General features: G+C 41.5%; 1 protein-coding gene across 1 annotated transcript in view; it reads right to left on the bottom strand.

Annotated features, from left to right (window-relative positions):
* Window positions 1–23328, bottom strand: part of LOC126251387 (F-actin-uncapping protein LRRC16A) — a 598780-nt gene that overhangs the window by 55673 nt on the left and 519779 nt on the right. Inside the window, exons 25-26 of the mRNA XM_049951780.1 lie at window positions 20575–20754; window positions 13784–13998 (exon numbers count right to left, since the gene is read on the bottom strand). Coding sequence (XP_049807737.1) covers window positions 13784–13998; window positions 20575–20754 — 395 coding nt within the window. The remainder of the gene's footprint in view (window positions 1–13783; window positions 13999–20574; window positions 20755–23328) is intronic.

Raw genomic sequence — 23328 nt, 5'->3', positions numbered from 1 at the left:
AGTTGGCCAGTACTTACCCTCCAGTATAGCTGATTAGACACATTTAAAAATGAAAATAGTAATCCTACCTTAAGAACTATTAGTTCCTTCCTCAGGGTGTAGTAAGGATAGAATGGAAAATGGTGATAGGTTGAGGGATGTTAGAAAGGAGCAGCTGGCCAGTAAAGACCCCAGTATAAGATCTAACCTCTCATGAGGAATAGGAGAAACAGAGGTGAAGTGGTAGGTGTCAGGAGAGAGCAGCCCAGAGATGATAAGATAAGGGTAAGAAACAAAACTGAATTTTCCTCTTGAGAGGAGGGGCAGCTATCAGGAACTGTACAAATATAATTTTGCAAGCAATCTTGGAACAGTGCTAGATACAACAGTCCAAATGTGCTATGCCCTAAGGAGCAAAAATACAAATAACAACTGCACACTTCCATTCTGCAATTGACATCAAGTTACCATCAATATTTGATCAAATTTCATCAACAAGCTGTGTAGTTTTCATTAACATACACTTTTCTCCACAACCACTCACTGACACCCACTCGTGATTGTGAAGCCAGGGAGTGCTTGGTGTGCCATCGATAATTAGAAAGTTTGGTAGCACTGGGTATGATGGTAACGAGTGCTAAAAAAGTGTGGTGAGATAGAATCTCTCTTTTTCTAGCACTTTTTCCTTTTGTATGAGAAGGCTAAGAATGCTTCTAAACGTTTTTAATGGTGGAGTGTACCAGTTAGTAGCAGAAATGTGTAAGCAAGGCACAAGGTATGAAAAAGAAATGAGATGTGCGATTAAAAATAACAAAAAACTAATTCTTGTACAATCTCAAGCTAGATCACAAAGAAACAAGCTGGTATGGAGAAATGAAATGGGAGCAGAAAGAGAAAGATGACTCATGTAGGAGTACAATGAATAAGAGATTGAAGTTAAAAGAACATGAAGATATTAGGGAAGAGAAATAATAAAATCATTTCAAGGAAATTGAGAAGCAGAAAAAAGCAGTAATTGCAAAGTGGAACTTACAGGGTGCCATTATGAGCCCACGAAAGGATACAAATGGCTCTGAGCACCATGGGACTTAACATCTGAGGTCATCAGTCCCCTAGAACTTAGAACTTCTTAAACCTAACTAACCTAAGGACATCACACACATCCATGCCTGAGACAGGAATCAAACCAGCAACCGCAGCGATCGCACGGTTCCAGACTAAAGCGCCTAGAACTGCTAGGCCACAGCGGCCGGTGAAAGGATACGTCATCAAAAAAATATGTGCCTACTGTGGCACAGATAAATTCCAGGGGGAAACTGCAGGTATAAATGGCACAGTCAGACCGATAACAGTTCAAGCTTCACTAACAGAATTATTGTCTTTTATTACTGTAAAGAGGCCAGAATGAGTATACTTTCTACAAATTGTGTATTGTTACAACACATGCTCCCACATGCAATCATTTGGAGCTACATTTAAACACAACAAAGGTACTTTGAAACCAGTTTTGAAGGTCACAGGACAAATTTCTCATTGAGAGAGCTGGCTACTGCTAATGGCAAAATTTCTATAAGCATACTTTAAGAGTGATGAACATATGGTCAATGACTACTTTGAGATCATCATTCGGGCCAACAAAGGACCCAGCAATCAGAACAAACAAAGGTTTCATATACCTTACTTTGCCAAAGTTGTAGTTGTTATTGTTGACAACGAATACAGGCAGCATGATATCATTCTTCATATCTGAAATAGTACACTGCAACATACTGTTGAAACACATCATAGTAGTATCCACAGATATTTTTGCAGCATCCAACATGTATGTCTAAGCAGGGATATAAAAACAAAACAAAACTAACACTGATTGATCAAATTATAGCTAGAAACAGCGAATACAATTACATCTTGAATTGTTGCCAGTTGTTGTGGCAACTGTTGTGGCAGTTCATTGCTGGTATGTATGTCAAACCACGGATGACTGGCCTTGCTGTCGGTGAGGAGGTTCGCATGCCTCAGCGATACAGATAGCCCTACCTTAGGTGCAACCACAACGGAGGGGTATCTGTTGAGAGGCCAGACAAATGTATAGTTCCTGAAGAGGGGCAGCAGCCTTTTCAGTAGTTGCAGGGGCAACAGTCTGGATGATTCACTGATATGGCCTTGTAACACTAACCAAAACAGCCTTGCTGTGCTGGTGTTGCGAACGGCTGAAGGCAAGGGGAAACTACAGCTGTAATTTTTCCCAAGGGCATGCAACTTTACTGTGTGGTTAAATGATGATGAAATCTGTTGTAATGGCGACCGGAACAGTCGCGGGGTAGTAGTGACGGAAATGCGGTGGGACCCGCGAACAACAACACGAGAGGACGGACACGACCAATGGAGGACCTTACAGCACAACAAGAACAGACAACAAAATAACGAACCAAACAAGACAACCACGTCCACTGGAATAGAAGCACGAATGTCAATATGCAGTCTGAAGCGATATGTCCTGAGACGCACGCGATGTTAGATTGCTGGCTGAGCGCAAGGCAGGCGCTTAAGTATGCTATCGGGGGCGTCACTATTGGCCACTGGGACCATGTCTTCCACTGTGGCACCTTCACACTAAAAGCGGCCAGGAGGCCACAGCTTATGGCGCGATGGTGCAGAGACCTCTATGGGTCTTCGACGTTCATGACGTCCGGTGCGGATTCAAATTCCGCGGCGCGCGGTACCAGAGCGTCCTCTTGGGTAAAATATTCCGGAGGTAAAACAGTCCCCCATTCAGATCACCGGAAGGGGAATACTCAGGAGGACGTCGTTTTCAGGAGAAAGGAAACTGGCACTCTACGGATCGGAGTGTGGATTGTCGGATCCCTTAATCGGGCAGGTAGGTTAGAAAATTTGAAAAGGGAAATGGATAGGTTAAAGTTAGATATAGCGGGAATTAGTGAAGTTCGGTGGCAGGAGGAACAAGACTTCTGGTCAGGTGAAAACAGGGTTATAAATACAAAATCAAGCAGGGGTAATGCTGGAGTACGTTTAATAAGGAATAAAAAAAAAGGGGTGTGGGGAAGCATTATTGTAGCCACGATAGACATGAAGCCCACGCCTACCACAGTAGTACAAGTTTATATGCCAACTAGCTCTGCAGGAAATTATTCAGATAGTGAAGGGAGGCAAAAATTTAATAGTCATGGGTGACTGGAATTTGATAGTAGGAAAAGGAAGAGAAGGAAACATAGTAGGTGAATATGGAATGGGGGTAAGAAATGAAAGAGGAAGCTGCCTCGTAGAATTTTGTACAGACCATAACTTTATCATAGTTAACATTTGGTTCAAGAATCATGAAAGAAGGTCGTATACTTGGAAGACGCCTGGAGATACGGGAAGGTTTCAGGTACATTATATAATGGTAAGACAGAGATTTAGGAACCAGATTTTTAATTGTAAGACATTTCCAGGGGCAGATGTGGACTCTGACCACAATCTATTGGTTATGAAGTGTAGATTACAATTGAAGAAACTGCAGAAAGGTGGGAATTTAAGGAGATAGGACCTGGATAAACTGAAAGAACCAGAGGTTGTAAAGAGTTTCTGGGAGAGCATAAGGAACAATAGACAGGAATAGGGGAAAGAAATAAAGTAGAAGAAAAATAGGTAGCTTTGAGAGATGGAAATAGTGAAGGCAGCAGAGGATCAAGTAGGTAAAAAGACGAGGGCTAGTAGAAATCCTTGGATAACAGAAGAAATATTGACTTTAATAGATGAAAGGTGAAAATATAAAAATGCAGTAAATAAAACAGACAAAAAGGAATACAAACGTCTCAAAAATGAGATCGACAGGAAACTTTATTGACACATTCCTGGGGTCAGATACATCACATGATCACACTGACAGAACCACAGGCACATAGACACAGGCAACAGAGCATGCACAATGTCGGCACTAGTACAGTGTATATCCACCTTTCGCAGCAATGCAGGCTGCTATTCTCCCATGGAGACGATCGTAGAGATGCTGGATGTAGTCCTGTGGAACAGCTTGCCATGCCATTTCCACCTGGCGCCTCAGTTGGACCAGCGTTCGTGCTGGACGTGCAGACCGCGTGAGACGACGCTTCATCCAGTCCCAAACATGCTCAATGGGGGACAGATCCGGAGATCTTGCTGGCCAGGGTAGTTGACTTACACCTTCTAGAGCACGTTGGGTGGCACGGGATACATGCGGATGTGCATTGTCCTGTTGGAACAGCAAGTTCCCTTGCCGGTCTAGGAATGGTAGAACGATGGGTTCGATGACAGTTTGGATGTACCGTGCACTATTCAGTGTCCCCTCGACGATCACCAGTGGTGTACGGCCAGTGTAGGAGATCGCTCCCCACACCATGATGCCGGGTGTTGGCCCTGTGTGCCTCGGTCGTATGCAGTCCTGATTGTGGCGCTCACCTGCACGGCGCCAAACACACATACGACCATCATTGGCACCAAGGCAGAAGCGACTCTCATCGCTGAAGACGACACGTCTCCATTCGTCCCTCCATTCACGCCTGTCGCGACACCACTGGAGGCGGGCTGCACGATGTTGGGGCGTGAGCAGAAGACGGCCTAACGGTGTGCGGGACCGTAGCCCAGCTTCATGGAGACGGTTGCGAATGGTCTTCGCCGATACCCCAGGAGCAACAGTGTCCCTAATTTGCTGGGAAGTGGCGGTGCAGTCCCCTACGGCACTGCGTAGGATCCTACGGTCTTGGCGTGCATCCGTGCGTCGCTGCAGTCCGGTCCCAGGTCGACGGGCACGTGCACCTTCCGCCGACCACTGGCGACAACATCAATGTACTGTGGAGACCTCACGCCCCACGTGTTGAGCAATTCGGCGGTACGTCCACCCGGCCTCCCGCATGCCCACTATACGCCCTCGCTCAAAGTCCGTCAACTGCACATACGGTTCACGTCCACGCTGTCGCGGCATGCTACCAGTGTTAAAGACTGCGATGGAGCTCCGTATGCCACGGCAAACTGGCTGACACTGACGGCGGCGGTGCACAAATGCTGCGCAGCTAGCGCCATTCGACGGCCAACACCGCGGTTCCTGGTGTGTCCGCTGTGCCGTGCGTGTGATCATTGCTTGTACAGCCCTCTCGCAGTGTCCGGAGCAAGTATGGTGGGTCTGACACACCGGTGTCAATGTGTTCTTTTTTCCATTTCCAGGAGTGTATTTGTATTGAGTGTAGCCATGAATGGAAGTGAAACATGGACGATAACTAGTTTGGACAAGAAGAGAATAGAAGCTTTCGAAATGTGGTGCTACAGAAGGATGCTGAAGATTAGATGGGTAGATCACATAACTAATGAGGAGATATTGAATTGAATTGGGGAGAAGAGAAATTTGTGGCACATCTTGACGAGAAGATGGGATCAGTTGGTAGGGCATGTTCTGAGGCATCAAGAGATCACCAATTTAGTATTGGAGGGCAGCATGGAGGGTAAAAATCATAGAGAGAGACCAAGAGATGAATACACTAAGGATATTGAGAAGGATGTAGGTGGGAGATGAAGCAGCTTGCACAGGATAGAGCAGCATGGAGAGCTGCATCAAACCAGTCTCTGGACTGAAGACAACAACAACAACAACAACAACATGTTAAAACTGAGTTGGAATGGTTACTATCTAACCACCATAATCAACGAAATTTTATCTGGATAAATATATTGATTTAAGACACACAATAATGAGAGATGGCAATGACAACGACATAAATCCCCTCATCAGCAATGTTCTCCAGAACCTCACATCACATGCACGAGTATTCACTCGCTGCAATAACATACACCAGAAACATGGTCTGCCCAACTTATTCATAATGTTTACATGCAAGTCTTCTTGACCACAAATGAAAGAATAAAATCATTGACTAATATGGTATTATTGCCAGAGTTTTTCATCAAAAACAAATCGAATTTACTGAAGCGTTCATCAAAAATAAAACAGTCTGTGCTGCCGTCTTTGGGATGTATTTGATTGAGTTGTAAAATTTAGGACTGCCACATTTGCACTTCCTGATTCGGCTTCAAAAATGCAGCCTAATGAAATAGATATCACCATAAAGGCTGAATTTTGGATGTCGTACGAAGATGCTGAACTCTGCACAAAAATGTAACTCAAACTGGCGAAGATGGCTATCAAAAATATATGCACCAAAATCACCAGAAAAGAGCGGCTTTACGGCAAAGATCAGAAAAAGAGGCCACCAATAAATCAGAATTGAGAATAAATAGCTTTTTCTGTATGAGTCACACCTTTCCCATACAGATATAAAATACCGGAGTTCTTTAAATCCATTACATGCGAGTGCAAGTATATGAACTAGGATAATAACATGGACATTTTTACACTGACAAGAGAGGACACACATGGTGGAACAGTAATGTCTCAAATGAGTCATTACAATAACAGCAATGAAGCAGCTCAGTGAATTTTAAGTTTCCAAACATGTGATTGTCATCCAACTGTTATCCACTTAACTGTCCACTTGAAATACGGGCAATGTGTGAATTTGATCAAGTAAATTGCAGAAGGAGTTTCAATGGAAACACCAGCACAAGAGACTTTGACTGCCTTCTTCAATTTGTGTCAAGATAATCTCTTAAAAGGATTTTACTTTGTACAGAAACTACTACACACAGGGGATGTCGAAGAAAAAAATTCGACAGACAAAAATGTATAACGTGAGTGCAGAGCCATGACAAAGTATTCAATATTGGGACGGAAGGGTGAGCATATGCTGTGCATCCACAAATGCTGGATAGTTCTATTTGTGTTTTCTGCTTCACACAATTTGTGGTACAAGATGTTTTGAGGACGTAAGAACTGCCAGTTTCTACATTTGTGAAACATTTATGGAAGCATGTCAGTGACTAATCCATTGGAGAATGACAACCATTGCAAGAGGACAGGAAACTATCATCCTGCCCTGAAATGAGATAAATCCTACCTGAGATCCTTACAACCCGCCCTAAAGTGGTGCTCCATTACCCACCCAACTTCCACAACATTCTAGTCCATCCCTATGATAACTATCAAACCCAATCCCTTGCCACAGGAATCATATCCATCTGCAAGGCCCAGTCAATCCATCCACCCAGCACTTCCTATTCCAGTCCTGTCACACGCTTATCCTACACCGTCCGAGGCCAAGCCACCTACGAAAGCAGCCATTTTCTATACCAGTTCTGCTGCAATCTTTGCACGGCCTTTTTTTTTATTCGAAGGACTACAAACAAGCTGTCCACCAGGATGAACAGCCACCACCGAAATGTGGCCGACAGTTTGGTAGACCACCCTGTAGCACAGTATGCAGCTGAACATAACATTCTTGATTTCAATGGCTGCTTTACAACCTAGGACTTCTCAATCCTCCGTTACAACACATTCTCTGCTTCCGAAATTATCACAGCGTCAACCTACAGTAACCTACTGTCCGCACACCCTCCCCTCTGTCCTATCACCTCCTCCCTATTCACACCCTCTCATCCTCACGGGGTGCCGCCCTCTTCTAACACACCTGCCCATTTTTTCTGCCCCTGCTCCTCTCTCTTCCCACTCCTGCCCCCTCCAAATCTCACTGCCTCACAGAATTGTGATGCAGCCTTGGCATTCTTCCATCTTGTCCTCACACACTCAGCCAAACACTGCTTTTCTCTTCCCCTGCCTGTTTTCTGCTCTCCTCCACCTGCTCTTTCCCACTGCAGATTGCTACTCTCATTCAAAGTGACAGCATTCCGTTCAGAGTTGCCAGAGTTGGTGGTCGTGTGTGTGTGAGCTATGCTCGTTTGTGTGAATCTATGTCTGCTTTCTGTTTTGGAGAAGGCTTTGGCTGAAAGCTAAATGTGTAACAGTCTTATTATTGTGCCTGTCTCCAATTCAATGTGCTATCTTTATGGTCCCCCCCTGAACCATGGACCTTGCCGTTGGTGGGAAGGCTTGCGTGCGTCAGCGATACAGATAGCCGTACCGTAGGGGCAACCACAATGGAGGGGTATCTGTTGAGAGGCCAGACAAACGTGTGGTTCCTGAAGTGGGGCAGCAGCCTTTTCAGTAGTTGCAGGGGCAACAGTCTGGATGATGGACTGATCTGGCCTTGTAACACTAACTGAAACAGCCTCTCTGTGCTCGTACTGCGAACAGTTGAAAGCAAGGGGAAACTACAGCCGTTATTTTTCCCGAGGGCATGCAGCTTTACTGTATGGTCAATGATGATGGCGTCCTGTGGGTAAAATATTCCGGAGGTAATATAGTCCCCCATTCAGATCTCCGGGCAGGGACTAGTCAAGAGGACGTCGTTATCAGGAGAAAGAAAACTGGCGTTCTACGGATCGGAGCGTGGAATGGCAGATCCCTTAATCGGGCAGGTAGGTTAGAAAATTTAAAAAGGGAAATGGATAGGTTAAAGTTAGATATAATGGGAATCAGTGATGTTCGGTAGCAGGAGGAACGAGACTTTTGGTCAGGCGAACACAGGGTTATAAATACAAAGTCAAATGGGGTAATGCAGGAGTAGGTTTAATAATGAATGAAAAAATAGGAATGCGGGTAAGCTACTACAAACAGCATAGTGAACGCATTATTGTGGCCAAGATAGACACGAAGCCCACGCCTACTACAGTAGTACAAGTTTATATGCCAACTATCTCTGCAGATGACGAAGAAATTGAAGAAATGTATGATGAAATAAAAGAAATTATTCAGATAGTGAAGGGAGCCAAAAATTTAATAGTCATGGGTGACTGGAATTCAGTAGTAGTAAAACGGAGAGAAGAAAACATAGTAGGTGAATATGGATTGGGGCTAACAAATGAAAGAGGATAGCCGTCTGGTAGAATTTTGCGCAGAGCACAACTTAATCATAGCTAACACTTGATTCAAGAATCATAAAAGAAGGTTGTACACATGGAAGAAGCCTGGAGATACTGACAGATTTCAGATAGATTATATAATGGTAAGACAGAGATTTAGGAACCAGGTCTTAAATTGTAAGACATTTCCAGGGGCAGATGTGGACTCTGGCCACAATCTGTTGGTTATGAACTGTAGATTAAAACTGAAGAAACTGCACAAAGGTGGGAATTTAAGGAGATGGGACCTGGATAAACTGACTAAACCAGAGGTTGTACAGAGTTTCAGGGAGAGCGTAAGGGAACAAATGGCAGGAATGGGGGAAAGAAATACAGTAGAAGAAGAATGGGTAGCTTTCAGGGATGAAGTAGTGAAGGCAGCAGAGGATCAAGTAGGTAAAAAGACGAGGGCTAGTAGAAAACCTTGGGTAACAGAAGAAATATTGAATTTAATTGATGAAAGGAGAAAATATAAAAATGCAGTAAATGAAGCAGGCAAAAAGGAATACAACCGTCTCAAAAATGGGATCGACAGGAAGTGCAAAATGGCTAAGCAGGGATGGCTAGAGGATAAATGTAAAGATGTAGAGGCTTATTCACTAGGGGTAAGATAGATACTGCCTGCAGGAAAATTAAAGAGACCTTTGGAGAAAAGAGAAGCACTTGTATGAATATTAAGAGCTCAGATGGAAACCCAGTTCTAAGCAAAGAAGGGAAAGCAGAAAGGTGGAAGGATTATATAGAGGGTCTATACAAGGGCGATGTACTTGAGTACAATATTATGGAAAGGGAAGAGGATGTAGATGACGAGGAAATGGGAGATATGATAATGCGTGAAGAGTTTAACAGAGCACTGAAACACCTAAGTCGAACCAAGGCCCCGGGAGTAGACAACATTCCATTAGAACTACTGACGGCCTTGGGAGGGCCAGTCCTGACAAAACTCTACCATGTGGTGAGCAAGATGTATGAGACAGGCGAAATACCCTCAGACTTCAAGAAGATTATAATAATTCCAATCCCAAAGAAAGCAGGTGTTGACAGATGTGAAAATTACCGAACTATCAGTTTAATAAGTCACGGCTGCAAAATACTAACGTGAATTCTTTACAGATGAATGGAAAAACTAGTAGAAGCCGACCTAGGGGAAGATCAGTTGGGATTCCGTAGAAATATTGGAACACGTGAGGCAATAATGACCCTACGACTTATCTTAGAAGCTAGATTAAGGAAAGGCAAACCTACATTTCTAGCATTTGTAGACTTAGAGAAACTTTTTGACAATGTTGACTGGAATACTCTTTTTCAAATTCTGAAGGTGGCAGGGGTAAAATACAGGGAGCGAAAGGCTATTTACAATTTGTATAGAAACCAAATGGCAGTTATAAGAGTTCAGGGGCATGAAAGGGAAGCGGTGATTGGGAAGGGAGTGAGACAGGGTTGTAACCTCTCCCCGATGTTGATGTGAGGTTACTGCACGCATCAGCAATATAGATAACCGTATCAAAGGTGCAAACCACAACTGATGGGTATTTGCAGAGTACCCAAACTGCCTCATGGTTTCTGAACAGGGCAGAAGTCTTCAGTAGCTGCAGCACCACAATCTGGATGAATGACTCATCTGGACTTGTAAATAATCATTTTGGGGTTTAAGCTCTTTTGTCTGTGTTTGCTTTAACAATACATATGTTTTTGGATGGGTCCGCCTTTAGCTAAACACATTGCTTTTCATCCCAAACATGTTTCACTGCTGTTGCAGCATCAACATCAGTGGGCTTTTATGGCTTACCACGTGGTAAAAAGCCATAAAATAAAAGCCCACTGATGATGCTGCTGCAACTGCAGTGACACATGCTTAAGATAAAAACAAAATTGTGTTTTGCTACAGGTGGACCCCATCCAAAAACATATGTATGGCCTTGTAAAATTAGTTAACGTGACTTCAATATGTTGGTACAACAAACAACTAAAATTAAGGGGAAAAAATACTTGTTATATTTCCCAAGCACCATCAGCTCTACTGCATAGCTTAATGATGAAGACACCCTCTTTGGTAAAATAGTACCCCATTTGGATCACTGAGTGGAAAGTATTCAGCAGGATGTCTTCAGGAAAAACAAAACTGGCATTCTATGGGTCAGCACAAAATCAAATAGGAGCAATAATGTAGTATGTCTAAGAACGAATAGGAAAACACGAATACACGTAAGCTTTTATGAATAGCACAGTGAACACACTATCATTGCCAAAAGAAACACAAAAAGTCATTATCTGCCCCAGTAGTACACATTCATATGATTAGTACCTCCACACATGATGAAGAGATTGAAAATATGTATGGTGTGATAGGAGAAATTTTACAGTTAGTTAAGGGAGGCAAAAATTGAATGTGATGAAGAACAAATTCGATAGTAGGAAAAGAAAAACAAGGAAAAACAATATGGAAACATGAACTGGGGGGGGAAAGGAATGATATGAGAAGCTGCCTCGTAGAATTTTGCACCGAGCATAATTCAATAATTGCTAACACTTGGCTTAAGAATCAAGGACATCTGTAGACATCAGAGGGTTTCACGTAGATTATACAATGCTAAGAGAGAAATTTCAAAATTGGATTTCAAACTGAAAACATTTCCAGCTACAATGTGGATTCTGAGCATAAACTTTTGGTTTTGAGTTGCAGATTAAAACTTAAAAAATTGCACAGAGGTCACAAATTAAGGATATGGTACCCAGACAAATTGAAAGAGCCAGAGGTTGCTGAGAATTTCAAAGGCAGCATTATGCAATGGGTGACTGAAATGGGAAAGGAATGAAATACAAGAGGAATGGATAGTTTCGAAAGATGAAATAATAAAGGCAACTGAGGATGAAATAGGCAAAATGACAAGGCCTACTAGAAACCTGACAACACATGAAATATGAGGGATGCCTAGAAAATAATGTGGCATATATATATTTTTTTTCTCAGCTGAAAACAATACCATGAACACAAAACGTTACGTATGTATTATTTGAAGTCTCCTAAGTGACTGTGCCAAGTTTCCGTCACATCCGACAGATAGCATAGCTGCGGGACAGTTTCAAAATAGTGTCTGCACATGATGTACATTACAAGCAATGTGCTGTCATTGAATTTCTCATTGCAGAGAAATGAAAGTTATGTATATGATTGCCCTTGCATTTTCGTAGTTTATGTATGACATACGTACATAATTGCCATCAAAATACTCACCACAGACTTGTTCAATATAAAAAAAAAAAAAATTATCTGAATTTTGTACTATTGTTAGCTGCTAAAGTAACTGATGACAAGTTTTCTTTCCCTTGTGCATGCCTATAAAATACTCAATACCTCTGCTTTTTTGGTGAGTGGTTATTTTAATTTCCTACAGAAAATATATAAAAGGGCTACACAGAGAATATGAACTTCATACCAGTATTACAGAGAAAGACAATAAGATGAGAAAGAACAATTTGACATAATACTGAAAGACCTAGGTCAAAATATGATCCCTGGAATAGAGGATATTCCTTCAGATTTGTTGTGACCACTGTGAGAGAGAGCCATCACGAAACTATTCCACTTGAAGTGCAAGCTATATGAGACACACAAAACATCCTCAGGCTTCAAGGCAAATGTAATAATTCCATTTCCAAAAAGGCAGGTGTTGACAGACATGGTAATTACCGAATGATAAGTTTAGTGAAATATAGTAGCAAAATACAGACAAAAATTATTTAAGGAGACTTGTATAAGCCTGGCAGTCTTTCGTATGTCTCAGATGTTTTCCATACCAGGTGAAATAGTTTTGTCATGGACTGTTCTCAATCATTCCCAGGGAATTTCATCTACTCCAGGCATATTGTATCGACTTAGGTCTTTCAGTGTTCTGTTGGAATCCTCTTGCAATATAATATCATTTCATCTTCATCTACTTCCTCTTCCTTTTCTAGAATATTGTCATCAAATTTGTTTCTACTGTATGGACCCTCTACATATTCCTTCCTCCTTTCAGTTTCCATTTTTGCACTTTCTGTCAGTATCGCATTTTGAACACCAGTATTCCCACTTGCTTGCCTCATTATTATATTTTACCCTTTTGTGAATTACGGAGAAGGAGGAAGGTAAGTAAGTCACAGATTCAGACACGTTTTCTAGTTCAATCTGGCTAAAGATGCCTCTTGTGCAACTCCACAATATGTATAGTCTTTCATTTCCATACTGTCGTGAAGCTCAAAACACATGGACTGGATCTTATAACTGAACTGATACATGTAAAGATGTATTGGAAAGGGGGAAGAGAGAGATTGAGACAAAAAATGTTACTTTACATTTTTGCACTTTATTTAATGTTTTTAGATTCGCGAGCAAGAAAGGACGCAAAAACTTGTAATAATGATTACAATTGTCCTCCTGGCATGAAAGCATGTAAATGATGTGTTCTCCACTAGTAACATTCAAAAGCTATATTCCAATAAATGACTCTACTGATGAGTGCATTGTAACAGAAATGCTATGTCGCAGATAAAATAAATAAATAAAAACAACAGAGAGAGAGAGAGAGAGAGAGAGAGAGAGAGAGAGAGAGAGAGCTTTCGACCAACCGACCAACTAGAAGCTCACTTTCTGACAGTCTTTTTGTGTGCCTATCTGCGATTCAGCTACTATCCTTTTCACAATACTGTTACATTCCATCCTGCATTTTCCATTGTTTCATGGCTAATTTTCTGGCTTATACAGAATTAGACCCATTTATTGACTCACAATGCAAATGGAGGCAGTAAGATTTTCCTAATTTTTTTCTGTCTAGCACAAAACTTCAATTAACATTTATCTTTCACGCCAGTCACAAAAACCTGTAAAGGCCCTTTGAACAGACAATGCTAGTACATGTCAGGTGGTATCAGCTGCACTCACCTCCACATATTTGTTCAGCATTTGACGACTGTGCCAGCCGTCGGGTGAGAGCCAGAGGGGAAGCCGTAAGTGGGGAATCACCCTGAGACCGTCGCCCAGTCAGTGGCGACCGACGCTCGAGACTGTCAGTCGACTGTGACTGCATCGCAGCTCCAGCTGCCAGCTGTGATGAGACAGGCTCCAGAAGCCCAGAAATTGCTTTTGGTAACGGTGAGCTACAGACATACACAACAGGATAAAGTTGTACTTCCATGACTATTGACATGTGACATTGAATAATGAAACTGAGATATCTATGTAATAATACTGAACAATCTGAGAATGATGTATACATGGCAAAGGAACTTAATAACAGCAGTGGGAAGATAAGCAGCACCTGTTAACTACATTATTCTAACCTATTCAAGAATAGCTCCTGCCACTTTTTACAACAGGAGGCTTATGAAATAAATCAAGACACCAACTAGCTGTGGCTGTTAAATTTTCATAATGTCCACTGTGAATCGTATTTACGAAATTCTTTGAGCTTTGGGGTCTTAGTCCTGATGATTTAAAATATTGCTAATAATATGCTCACCCAATAGTAACTTACCTGTTAAAGCAAAATGTGTAATAAACTCCCAAAAATTTGGTCAAGTGTGAGCAGGGCTGGTGCACAGAGGGTTCCATAAAAAGCTAATTGTGTATACATTACACAGTTCAACCATCCAGGGAATCGAGAATCTCAACAATTTTCCCTGTTATACATATCGATACTGCGAAGATATTTGACCAAGGAATTCCAAGACCGAATCAAAATCTCTACAGCAGTTCGTCAGACTAGCCCATACATACAAAAAGAAGCGAGCAGGGGACTTAGAGTTTATACATGTAGAGACAATAGATTTAATAAAACCATCTTTACTTACTTACTAAAATATGACTACAGCTCACATTTTATGTTTGAATGAAGTAGTGTCTGTCTGTCATGGTCTTGACAGATGATGAATGCAGTGTATGTTCGAATGGCAAAAGATATTTTATACATGATAGAATTACATTTTATCAAGTTTCAGATCTTTTACTTTTCTTGCACTGTAAAACCCTGTGCCTTTCCAAATTTCATGATTATAGCTCAACAGGACATATCCTACAGGTTTTGATGAGTGAGTTTTCAAGTATAAGCTGGCGTCAGCACACTGTGTGGCACAGAGGTTGTGAGAAGATCGATGGAGACCGACGACAGACTCGTAGGAAACATTCCACCAACACCCCTCGGCCCCCAGTATTTAGATCACCACCGCAAACTGGAGGGCCAGTCTTGTCGCATCCAGTGAATTCCAGTGTGTCATCAGTGGCAGCCCAGTGGGAGTCACAGTGGCAGTTAGCTCGTCCGCTAGCTCAGAATCGGGCAGCACGTAGTGACGAGAACAGAGTACAAAGCAGACCTGTACTTCACCAGCAGTGAGGTTAACGTGGACTATTACAGAGAACTTGTACCACAACGACTATCTTGAAATTTCTTCTTGTGTTCTTGCATATATTTCAGGAGGTGAGCCACAGAACTAATCAAATTTCTCTTTTCAAAGGCTTTGCTTGCTTTTTCTGACATATTTATGTAAACCATGGCTACCCCGCCCCCTCCACCCCCTGCCCCTGCACCTCAGCTGCAGATGGCTAATGTGATAGATCTAACACAAGTTTTTCAATTTTTCAGTTTCAGAACCAACAAATTGTTGCTATGCTGATGACAGTACTGACAGTACAACCAACTTCTGGTTGCACAAGTCACGTCAACCACACAAAAACACCCAACCAAACAACAAGCCCAACAAATGCCGCTGACCAGCATACCGATGTTCCGGCAATTTAACAACACAGAAGAAGAATGACTAGAATACCTGACACAGTTTGAGCACATTGTGAAGTTCATTGAGTTCAAGGTGCTGTAAAGCTACAATACTTTCTTTCAACTGTGGGGTCCCCAGTGTTCAGGTTAAAACAAAAACTATTCCCAACTCCATACGAACTCAGTTATGATGAAGTAATCGCTGCATTAACCAAGTACTATGACTGGCAAGTTCAAGTGGCTGCAACCAGGTATCAGTTTTTTCACTTGTAGAAAAAGCCGGAACAGACAAACAGTCAGTGGTACACGGAATTAACGGATATCACTAGGAAGGGTAAATTTAAGTGTAGATGTGGCAGTGACTTACTGAATAGGGATGCTATAATATTCAATGTCCCAGATAGTAGAATACGGAAACAGATCTTAAAATACTCTGATCCATCACTTCCCCAGGTGTTGCAAATCTTAGAGCAATACGATTGCCATAGCAGCCAATAAGTTTGACCAGGCCCCGATTTCTCCAAGTTTGACCAGGCCCCAATTTCTCAGGTTGCGTCGCTCGTTTCTCGTGACTGCCCCATGAAGCCACAACATCGAATGCATACACAGATGCATGGATAGCCACATGGACATGTAAACAAGCCGGTAACTTACTAAAGTCTTGCCCAAGATGTTTTGCTCACCATAAAAGAAAGGATTGCCATCACGTAACGCAATGTGTTACAAGTGTGGAAAAGATGGCCATGTCCGAGGAGTTTGTTTGCAGAAACGCTAATTTTGTCCACTCTCAGAAAAAACATGCTCATACACATGCAGTGGCCATTGTTTTTTCCAGACCTACAATAGGTTCTGACAAAAGTAAGATTAAGGTTGTGTCTCATTCTTGTCCCAGTGCTCTGCAATGATGTTCTAACAGACTATTTGTCTCGTTATGAATTGCTGGCCAATGTGCAAACTTTCAGTTAGACACAGGTGCCTATGTAATGTTGCTTAATAGTGCCACGTACGAACAGTTAGGTTCACTACGACTTTCTAAATCTAGCAACCACGTCATAGCTTACACCAGACAGGACATTCCAGTGCTTGGACAGTGTAGTTTGCCTTCCACTTACAAATCTCACACTAGGACAGAGAATTTCACTCTGTTACAATCCAAAAACAGTGGAAAAAAATTCATATTAGAAGCCTTTGATTTGTTTGGACTTAGCATCCATGACAACGTACTGCCAAAACGACTTTCAGTCCAAAAGACAATGTAGCTAGCTTGCTTAAAAACTTTTCTGAAACATTTTCAGAAGGACTGGAGAAAAGCTAAATAACTTCGTAGTGCATATTACACTGAAACACATTGCACAGCCTAAACTTTTCTGGGCCCACCCCATTCCAATTCCTTTAACAGAAAAAGTAGCCAGTGAATTGAAAGATAATGGTGTGACTGCTCCCATTTAAGCTAGTCAATGGGCAAGTCGTTTCGTTTTGTTGCCTAAGCCTTCTGGCTGCATTCGCATTTGTGTTGACTTCAAGTCTACAGTCAACCCGCAGACAATCCATTACCTCACCCTGAGGAACTCATGGACAGACTTGGTGCAGAATGTTACATTTCTAACATAGATTTGAATGACGCCTACCTGCAAATTCCATTGGATAAAGAATCAAAGAAAGTGTTTGTTGTAAATACTCACTTAGGACTATTCAAGTTTGCTCTTGCCCTTCGGCAGTGCTTCCACACCTGCCATTTTTCAACGTTACTTGGAACAGCTGACTGCAAAAGTGCCATTTTATTCAAACTACCTTGACGATACTGTCATCTCAGGTCATACACCAGAGGAACACACAGCCAATTTGTGTATTCTTTTTCGAGTGTTGTCAGAAGAAGCACTCGAGTGTCATCTTGAAAAGTGTGACTTCTTTCGAACAGAACTACAGTACTTAGGGCATGTGATAAACAGTCATGGTGTGTACCCCCTCCAATCTCATTTGCTTGCAATCTGTGACCTGCCTGTTCATTGGAATGTGTCTGAACTCCAGTCAGTACTACGCATGATGACATACTAAATTTGGTTCATAACAAATGCCGCTCGTATCACAGCTCCATTGCATCGATTGCATCGCAAAAATGTACCTTTTGTGTGGACTAAAAACTGTCACGATGCATTTCAGAAACTCAAAAATGCTTCGGTCAGCGACAGATGTTTAGTGCACTTTGACCTGCCATGCCAGTAGTTTTGCAAGTTGACGCTTCTTCCTATGGAATTGGCACAGTGCTTTTGCACAGAATTAGTGCACCAGACGGACCTATTGCTTTTGCCTCAAAGGTGTTAACTCAAACTCTATGTGGTTATTCACAAATTGAGAAAGAAGCTCTCACTATTGTGTATGGTGCGACAAAATTCTGTCACTATTTATATGGTTGCAAGTTCTATTTAGTGACAGATTGCAAGCCTTTGCAGTCCTTGTCCCATCCAGTAAAGCTTGTTCCTACACGCACTGCTCAAAAATTGCAACGCAGTATTAGTATGAAATTGTGTACAGACCTACAGCAAAGCATGGCAATGTAGACACCCTATCTCGACTTCTGATTGGCCCTGAGTCTGATTTTGATGCATCTGCTACATCTTGTTGCCAAATTGATGTGCAGGACTCTGAATTGCTGGAATCTCTTTCCCTTGCACGACAGAAAAATACCACAGGCCATGGAACAGACCCAGATCTCAAGATTTTGTTGCATTATATTCACACGTCATGGCCTCGTTCACTGAACAGTATCCAGAACTCAGTTGTGAACCGATACTTTGCTCGTAGGCATAGCCTTTCAGTACAACAAGGTGTGATTCTATTTCATAATGACAGTGTATAATTGCATGTGCTTATTCCCAAAGTGTTGCAAAAGGATGTTTTGCAATTGTTCCACCAAGGACATTGGAGAATTGTTCGCACTAAACAGTTAGCACGCTGGCACTGTGCTTGGCAGGGCATGGACGACCTCATTGAACAGATGATGTCACAGTGTTGCATTACAGCTTACATTTTATGTTTGAATGAAGTAATGTCTGTCTGTTATGGTTTTGTCAGATGTTGAAGGCAATGTATGTTCGAATGGCAAAAGACATTTTATACGTGATAGAATTACACTTTATCAAGTTTCAGATCTTTTACTTTTCTTGCACTGTAAAACCCTGTGCCTTTCCAAATTTCATGATTATAGCTCAACAGGTTTTGACGAGTGAGTTTTCAAGTATCAATATATGTGACACAAATGGCCAATCTTTTTGATTGCACTGATTCAGAAGCTTAAAACCTTCAGATGTCCAACGGACCATGACCTCAGTGTGCTGGCATAAGCTGGCATCAGCACACCATGGAGCAAAGAGGTTGTGAGAAGATCGATAGAGCCCAACGACAGACTCGTAGGAAACATGCCGCCGACGCCCCTCGGCCCCCAGTATTCAGATCAGCTACGCACACCAGAGGGCCAGTCTGCCGCATCCAGTGAGTTCCAGTCTGTCATAAGTCACAGCCCAGTGGGAGTCGCAGTAGCAGTTAGCTCTGCCGCTAGCTCAGAATCAGGCAGTACATAGCGATCAGAAAAAGAGTACAAAGTAGACTTGTACTTCACCAGCAGTGAGGCTAATGTGGACTACTGCAGAGAGCTTGTACCATAACGACTATCATGAGTTACGTAGATTTCTTATTCTTATGAATACAGAATGCAGTTAACATATCAGTGCATTTTTTCTGTTATAGAAAGAGGATACAAGCCACCAATCAACATCCTCTCCTAGCTTCCACTGGTACAAGCTTAGGGGAGACAATGAGAGAATGTGACGTAAATTTGAACTTAATATGTCTACGCTTTCCTCAGAAAAAGGGTCCTTAACAGTCAGTCAGACAGACAACATAGCTAGTCTATAAGGGTTCCATTTTTACAGATTGAGGCTCAGAGCTCTAAAACTGAGCATGATGATGATGATTTTTAAATTATATAACTACGTTTCTGGGTAGTAATTATCTTTGGGAGGTGAAATATTTAGTACTGCTGATAGATACGTACAAAAGTAAAAATGCTTTTGGAACTGCTAGTTCCTTCATCAGAGAGGAGAGGGGCAACGCAATGGGTTAAAAAGGGATCCTTAATCTTTGTCGACTATCGCCCTACAAGTGTGTCCCTCTCCTTTCATCCTGCCCTCCCTTTTTAACCTTCCACAACCTATGCCTCTCTTCTTTCTGAGGATGGAACTAACAGTTCCAAATGCTATGATAATGTTGTGCACATTTACTTCTGTATGTGCCTCTCAGCAGTACTAAATATTTCGCCTCTCAAAGATAATTTATTGCTAAAATCTCTGTCTCATTATATAATAGTTTTCGAAATTGAATTTTTTTTTTGATATGTCATGATGATTTTATCACTTTATGCTTGTGTATTCCACTATTCTATTACAATCCGTTTTTACAATTAATGCTTACTTTCAACTCTCTGCTGTTCATCGTGCTCTTACTTGCAGTGTCAATATGTAATCCCCTGGAAATAGAAAGGACTCCACTTTAAGGGTGTGACACTATTTACAGGCGAATAACTGCACAAGGAAGGGAGGAAAAAAAATTGGTCTCAATATTTCAGATGACAGTTTGTAACTGGGAGTTATTAGGGAAAAAGATCATTCTTTGATGACATAAGCCAGGGCTAATTAAATTGCACAAAAAAACTTATTATCATCAATATGAAAAACTAACATGCCCCACTAAAAGAATCTGCCTATTAATGAGCAAAAAATAAATTCCACAATCGCAGAAAGAGTAACGTAGACAGTGGCTGTTATCACTGGCTGGAAAGTTTGGAAGGCTGGTGTGCCTGATGTAAAAGTGATAGCCTTTTAATTATTTTAATTTGTGCTTTCATGTTATTTTTATTTTATTTTAGATCAAAGTGTCAGAGTCACACAAAATCTGAGAATTGTATTACCTTCTCCCCAATCGTGTTTCGCTTCTGGAGTCATCTTCTGTAAAGCTTCTGCTCATCTCTGGGGTGATCCTCACATTTCTAACAATTTCAGATGAGCTTGTTTTGTTTTCTTGGTAATTTAGTTCATCTTTTATTAGTGGTGTGCGATTAGGGCTGATATCTGATGGAAACGTGTGTGAACTGAAAACCAAGTCAACAATGAAACTATAATAATAGTTCATAAATTATACCAGCACACTTAGTGCTCAATGACGTTATACGAGGGAAAATCAGAAAGTAATGCACAATAATTTTATTACCGAAAAGTTCAATAGGTAACAAAACAAAACAAAAAAATAACAAATGAACTTACATCTTTTAGATATTTTCTACAAAGGCACCAACATTTTCAACATATTTTGCCCATCATAGTACCAGTTTCAATATGCCCTGTTTGTACAAGTCCACTGACTGGAGTAAAGCCATCTGCGGATTGCATGTTTCACTTCCGCATCTGCCGCAAAGCATTGCTCAGCCAGGAATTTTTTCATGGGACCAAACACATGAAAGTCCGTTGGTGGAAGGTCCACACTATGTGGTGGATGCTGGGCCATCTCCAACCCAAATTTATTAATTAATACTGCAGTGTTGGTCACAAAGGTCATGACGCCAACTTAACTAAATTTTTAATAAAGGTTGCAGCATTCACAGTGGTCCCATGTTCACCAATAGTACACCATGCATATCCCAGAACACTTCCACAAGCACTTTCCTAGCAGACTGAGCCACTCAGATTTTTTTTTTTTTTTTTTTTTTTTTTTCATACTGCTGAACCAGCATGTTTTCACTCCCTAGAGGCCTGCTTGGTTTCGGGTGTGTAGTGGTATGCCCACAACTTATCGCCAGTAATGATTCCTTTCAGAAAGTCGTGCCTTTCTGTGTCGTAACATGTTAAGCGATCCAAGCTTGTCACCACTTGCTGGCAATTGTGGTTATCTGTCTGGTTCTTAGACACCTAGCAAGCACTAAATTTACAAAATTTCAAAGTGTACATCTCACCATAGGAAACGATGAACTGCTGTGATAAGATTCGCAGCTGCGCATGCTGGTTTTATAAAATTGCTGCCTCAATGGCTCCAACATTTTGCGGGGTTGCAGTTGTTACCAGCCACCCAGAGCATGGCGGATTACTAAAGTTCACATGGCCCTTTTGCAAGAAGGGACACAGCCTGGAGACATTGCTGCAGTCCACATAGTCATCCCCATACACGCCACACATGTCCATGCGAGATTCACTCTTTTATGCCCTTTGGCCCACAAATATCGAACTACACTTCGCTGTTCTTCAATAATTGACAACAGTAACATGCACACCATGTATGTTTTGTAGTTCAGGCTTCTCTCACTAGAGCTGCACATGAAAAGAAAATGCCCTCTGTAGCGCAAACTTCAAGCTATACCATTGTGAAGTTTCAACATTCCATCTGTAATAGCAGGGGAGAAAAAATTATTGTGTGTTACTTTTCAATTCTTCCTCGTACATAGTCACTGAGTGATATAAATGAACCACTGTATGTGCAAACAGGAAATTTGATTTGAAGAAATAAGAAAAACAAATCTAAAATTATTAATGTATTACTGTTGTCAAATAAACACATTATACTTATTTCTGTATTCATTGCACATTGTCTATTGAGGTGAAACTTGACACATTTATTGATATTCACATCCCTAAATGTGAGCATGAAATAATGCGACAACTGTGACCACAATACAGAATCCAGCAAAATTTTGGTATATTACAACAATGCTGAAGAAGGAATAGTAATCAACAATAATGATTTACTTATAATGCAAGAAAATGAAATGTGAATCAGAACTTGTTCAATTTATGAAGGTTTCTACTAACCTTCTAATTAAATTCTACATCAAGACATTAGGAAACAAAAAAAAAAAAAAATATTCATAGTCTTGAAATGAAAATACATCGCCTAATGAGTAATGTATTCCTTAACAGGCCATGTAAGGTTTAAACTAATACCATCAAGTACCCAATTTGTCAATAAAAAAACATTACAAAAAATCTTTCAACAATAAGCAAACACCCTGATAGAAGACCATAATTTATGGAAAGTAAGACAAAATTTTAGTTAAATTTTTTTATATAGATTCCGTAACATACAGATGATCATTGCCTTCGTCAGAAAAAGACACACACAGTCTCCAGCTGCTGAAGGTAAACAGCAAACAGCAGCACATGATGGGAGAAGCAACTGGGTGGTGAGTGTAAGGAGGAGGCGGGGAGGGAAGGGGAGGGATAGCACAGTAGAGGTGGGGGATGGTAAAGTGCTGCTTGTAGGGCGTATAGAGGGATGTGGTGAAGAGAGGGTAGGGCAGATAGGTGCGGTCAGGATGTTAACGGAGGGTGGAGAGGAGAGGAGACAGCAGCAAAATGAACCCACCTGTTCCCGAATAACAAAGCTGTCTGTTTTATGAATATTTTTCTACTTAAACCTCTCACTGTTGTCACATCTAGTATTAGATTGACAGTATTGAATCTTGTTGATGTTGTTGTTGTTGTTGTTGTCTTCATTCCTGAGACTGGTTTGATGCAGCTCTCCATGCTACTCTGTCCTGTGCAAGCTTCTTCATCTCCCAGTACCTACTGCAACCTACATCTTTCTGAATCTGCTTAGTGTATTCATCTCTTGGTCTCCCTCTACGATTTTTACCCTCCACGCTGCCCTCCAATGCTAAATTTGTGAACCCTTGATG

The sequence above is a fragment of the Schistocerca nitens genome, chromosome 4, assembly GCF_023898315.1.
Source record: "Schistocerca nitens isolate TAMUIC-IGC-003100 chromosome 4, iqSchNite1.1, whole genome shotgun sequence".
NCBI lineage: Eukaryota > Metazoa > Arthropoda > Insecta > Orthoptera > Acrididae > Schistocerca > Schistocerca nitens.
Note: the sequence above shows the minus strand (reverse complement) of the source record. Positions and strands in the feature narration are given on the sequence as shown.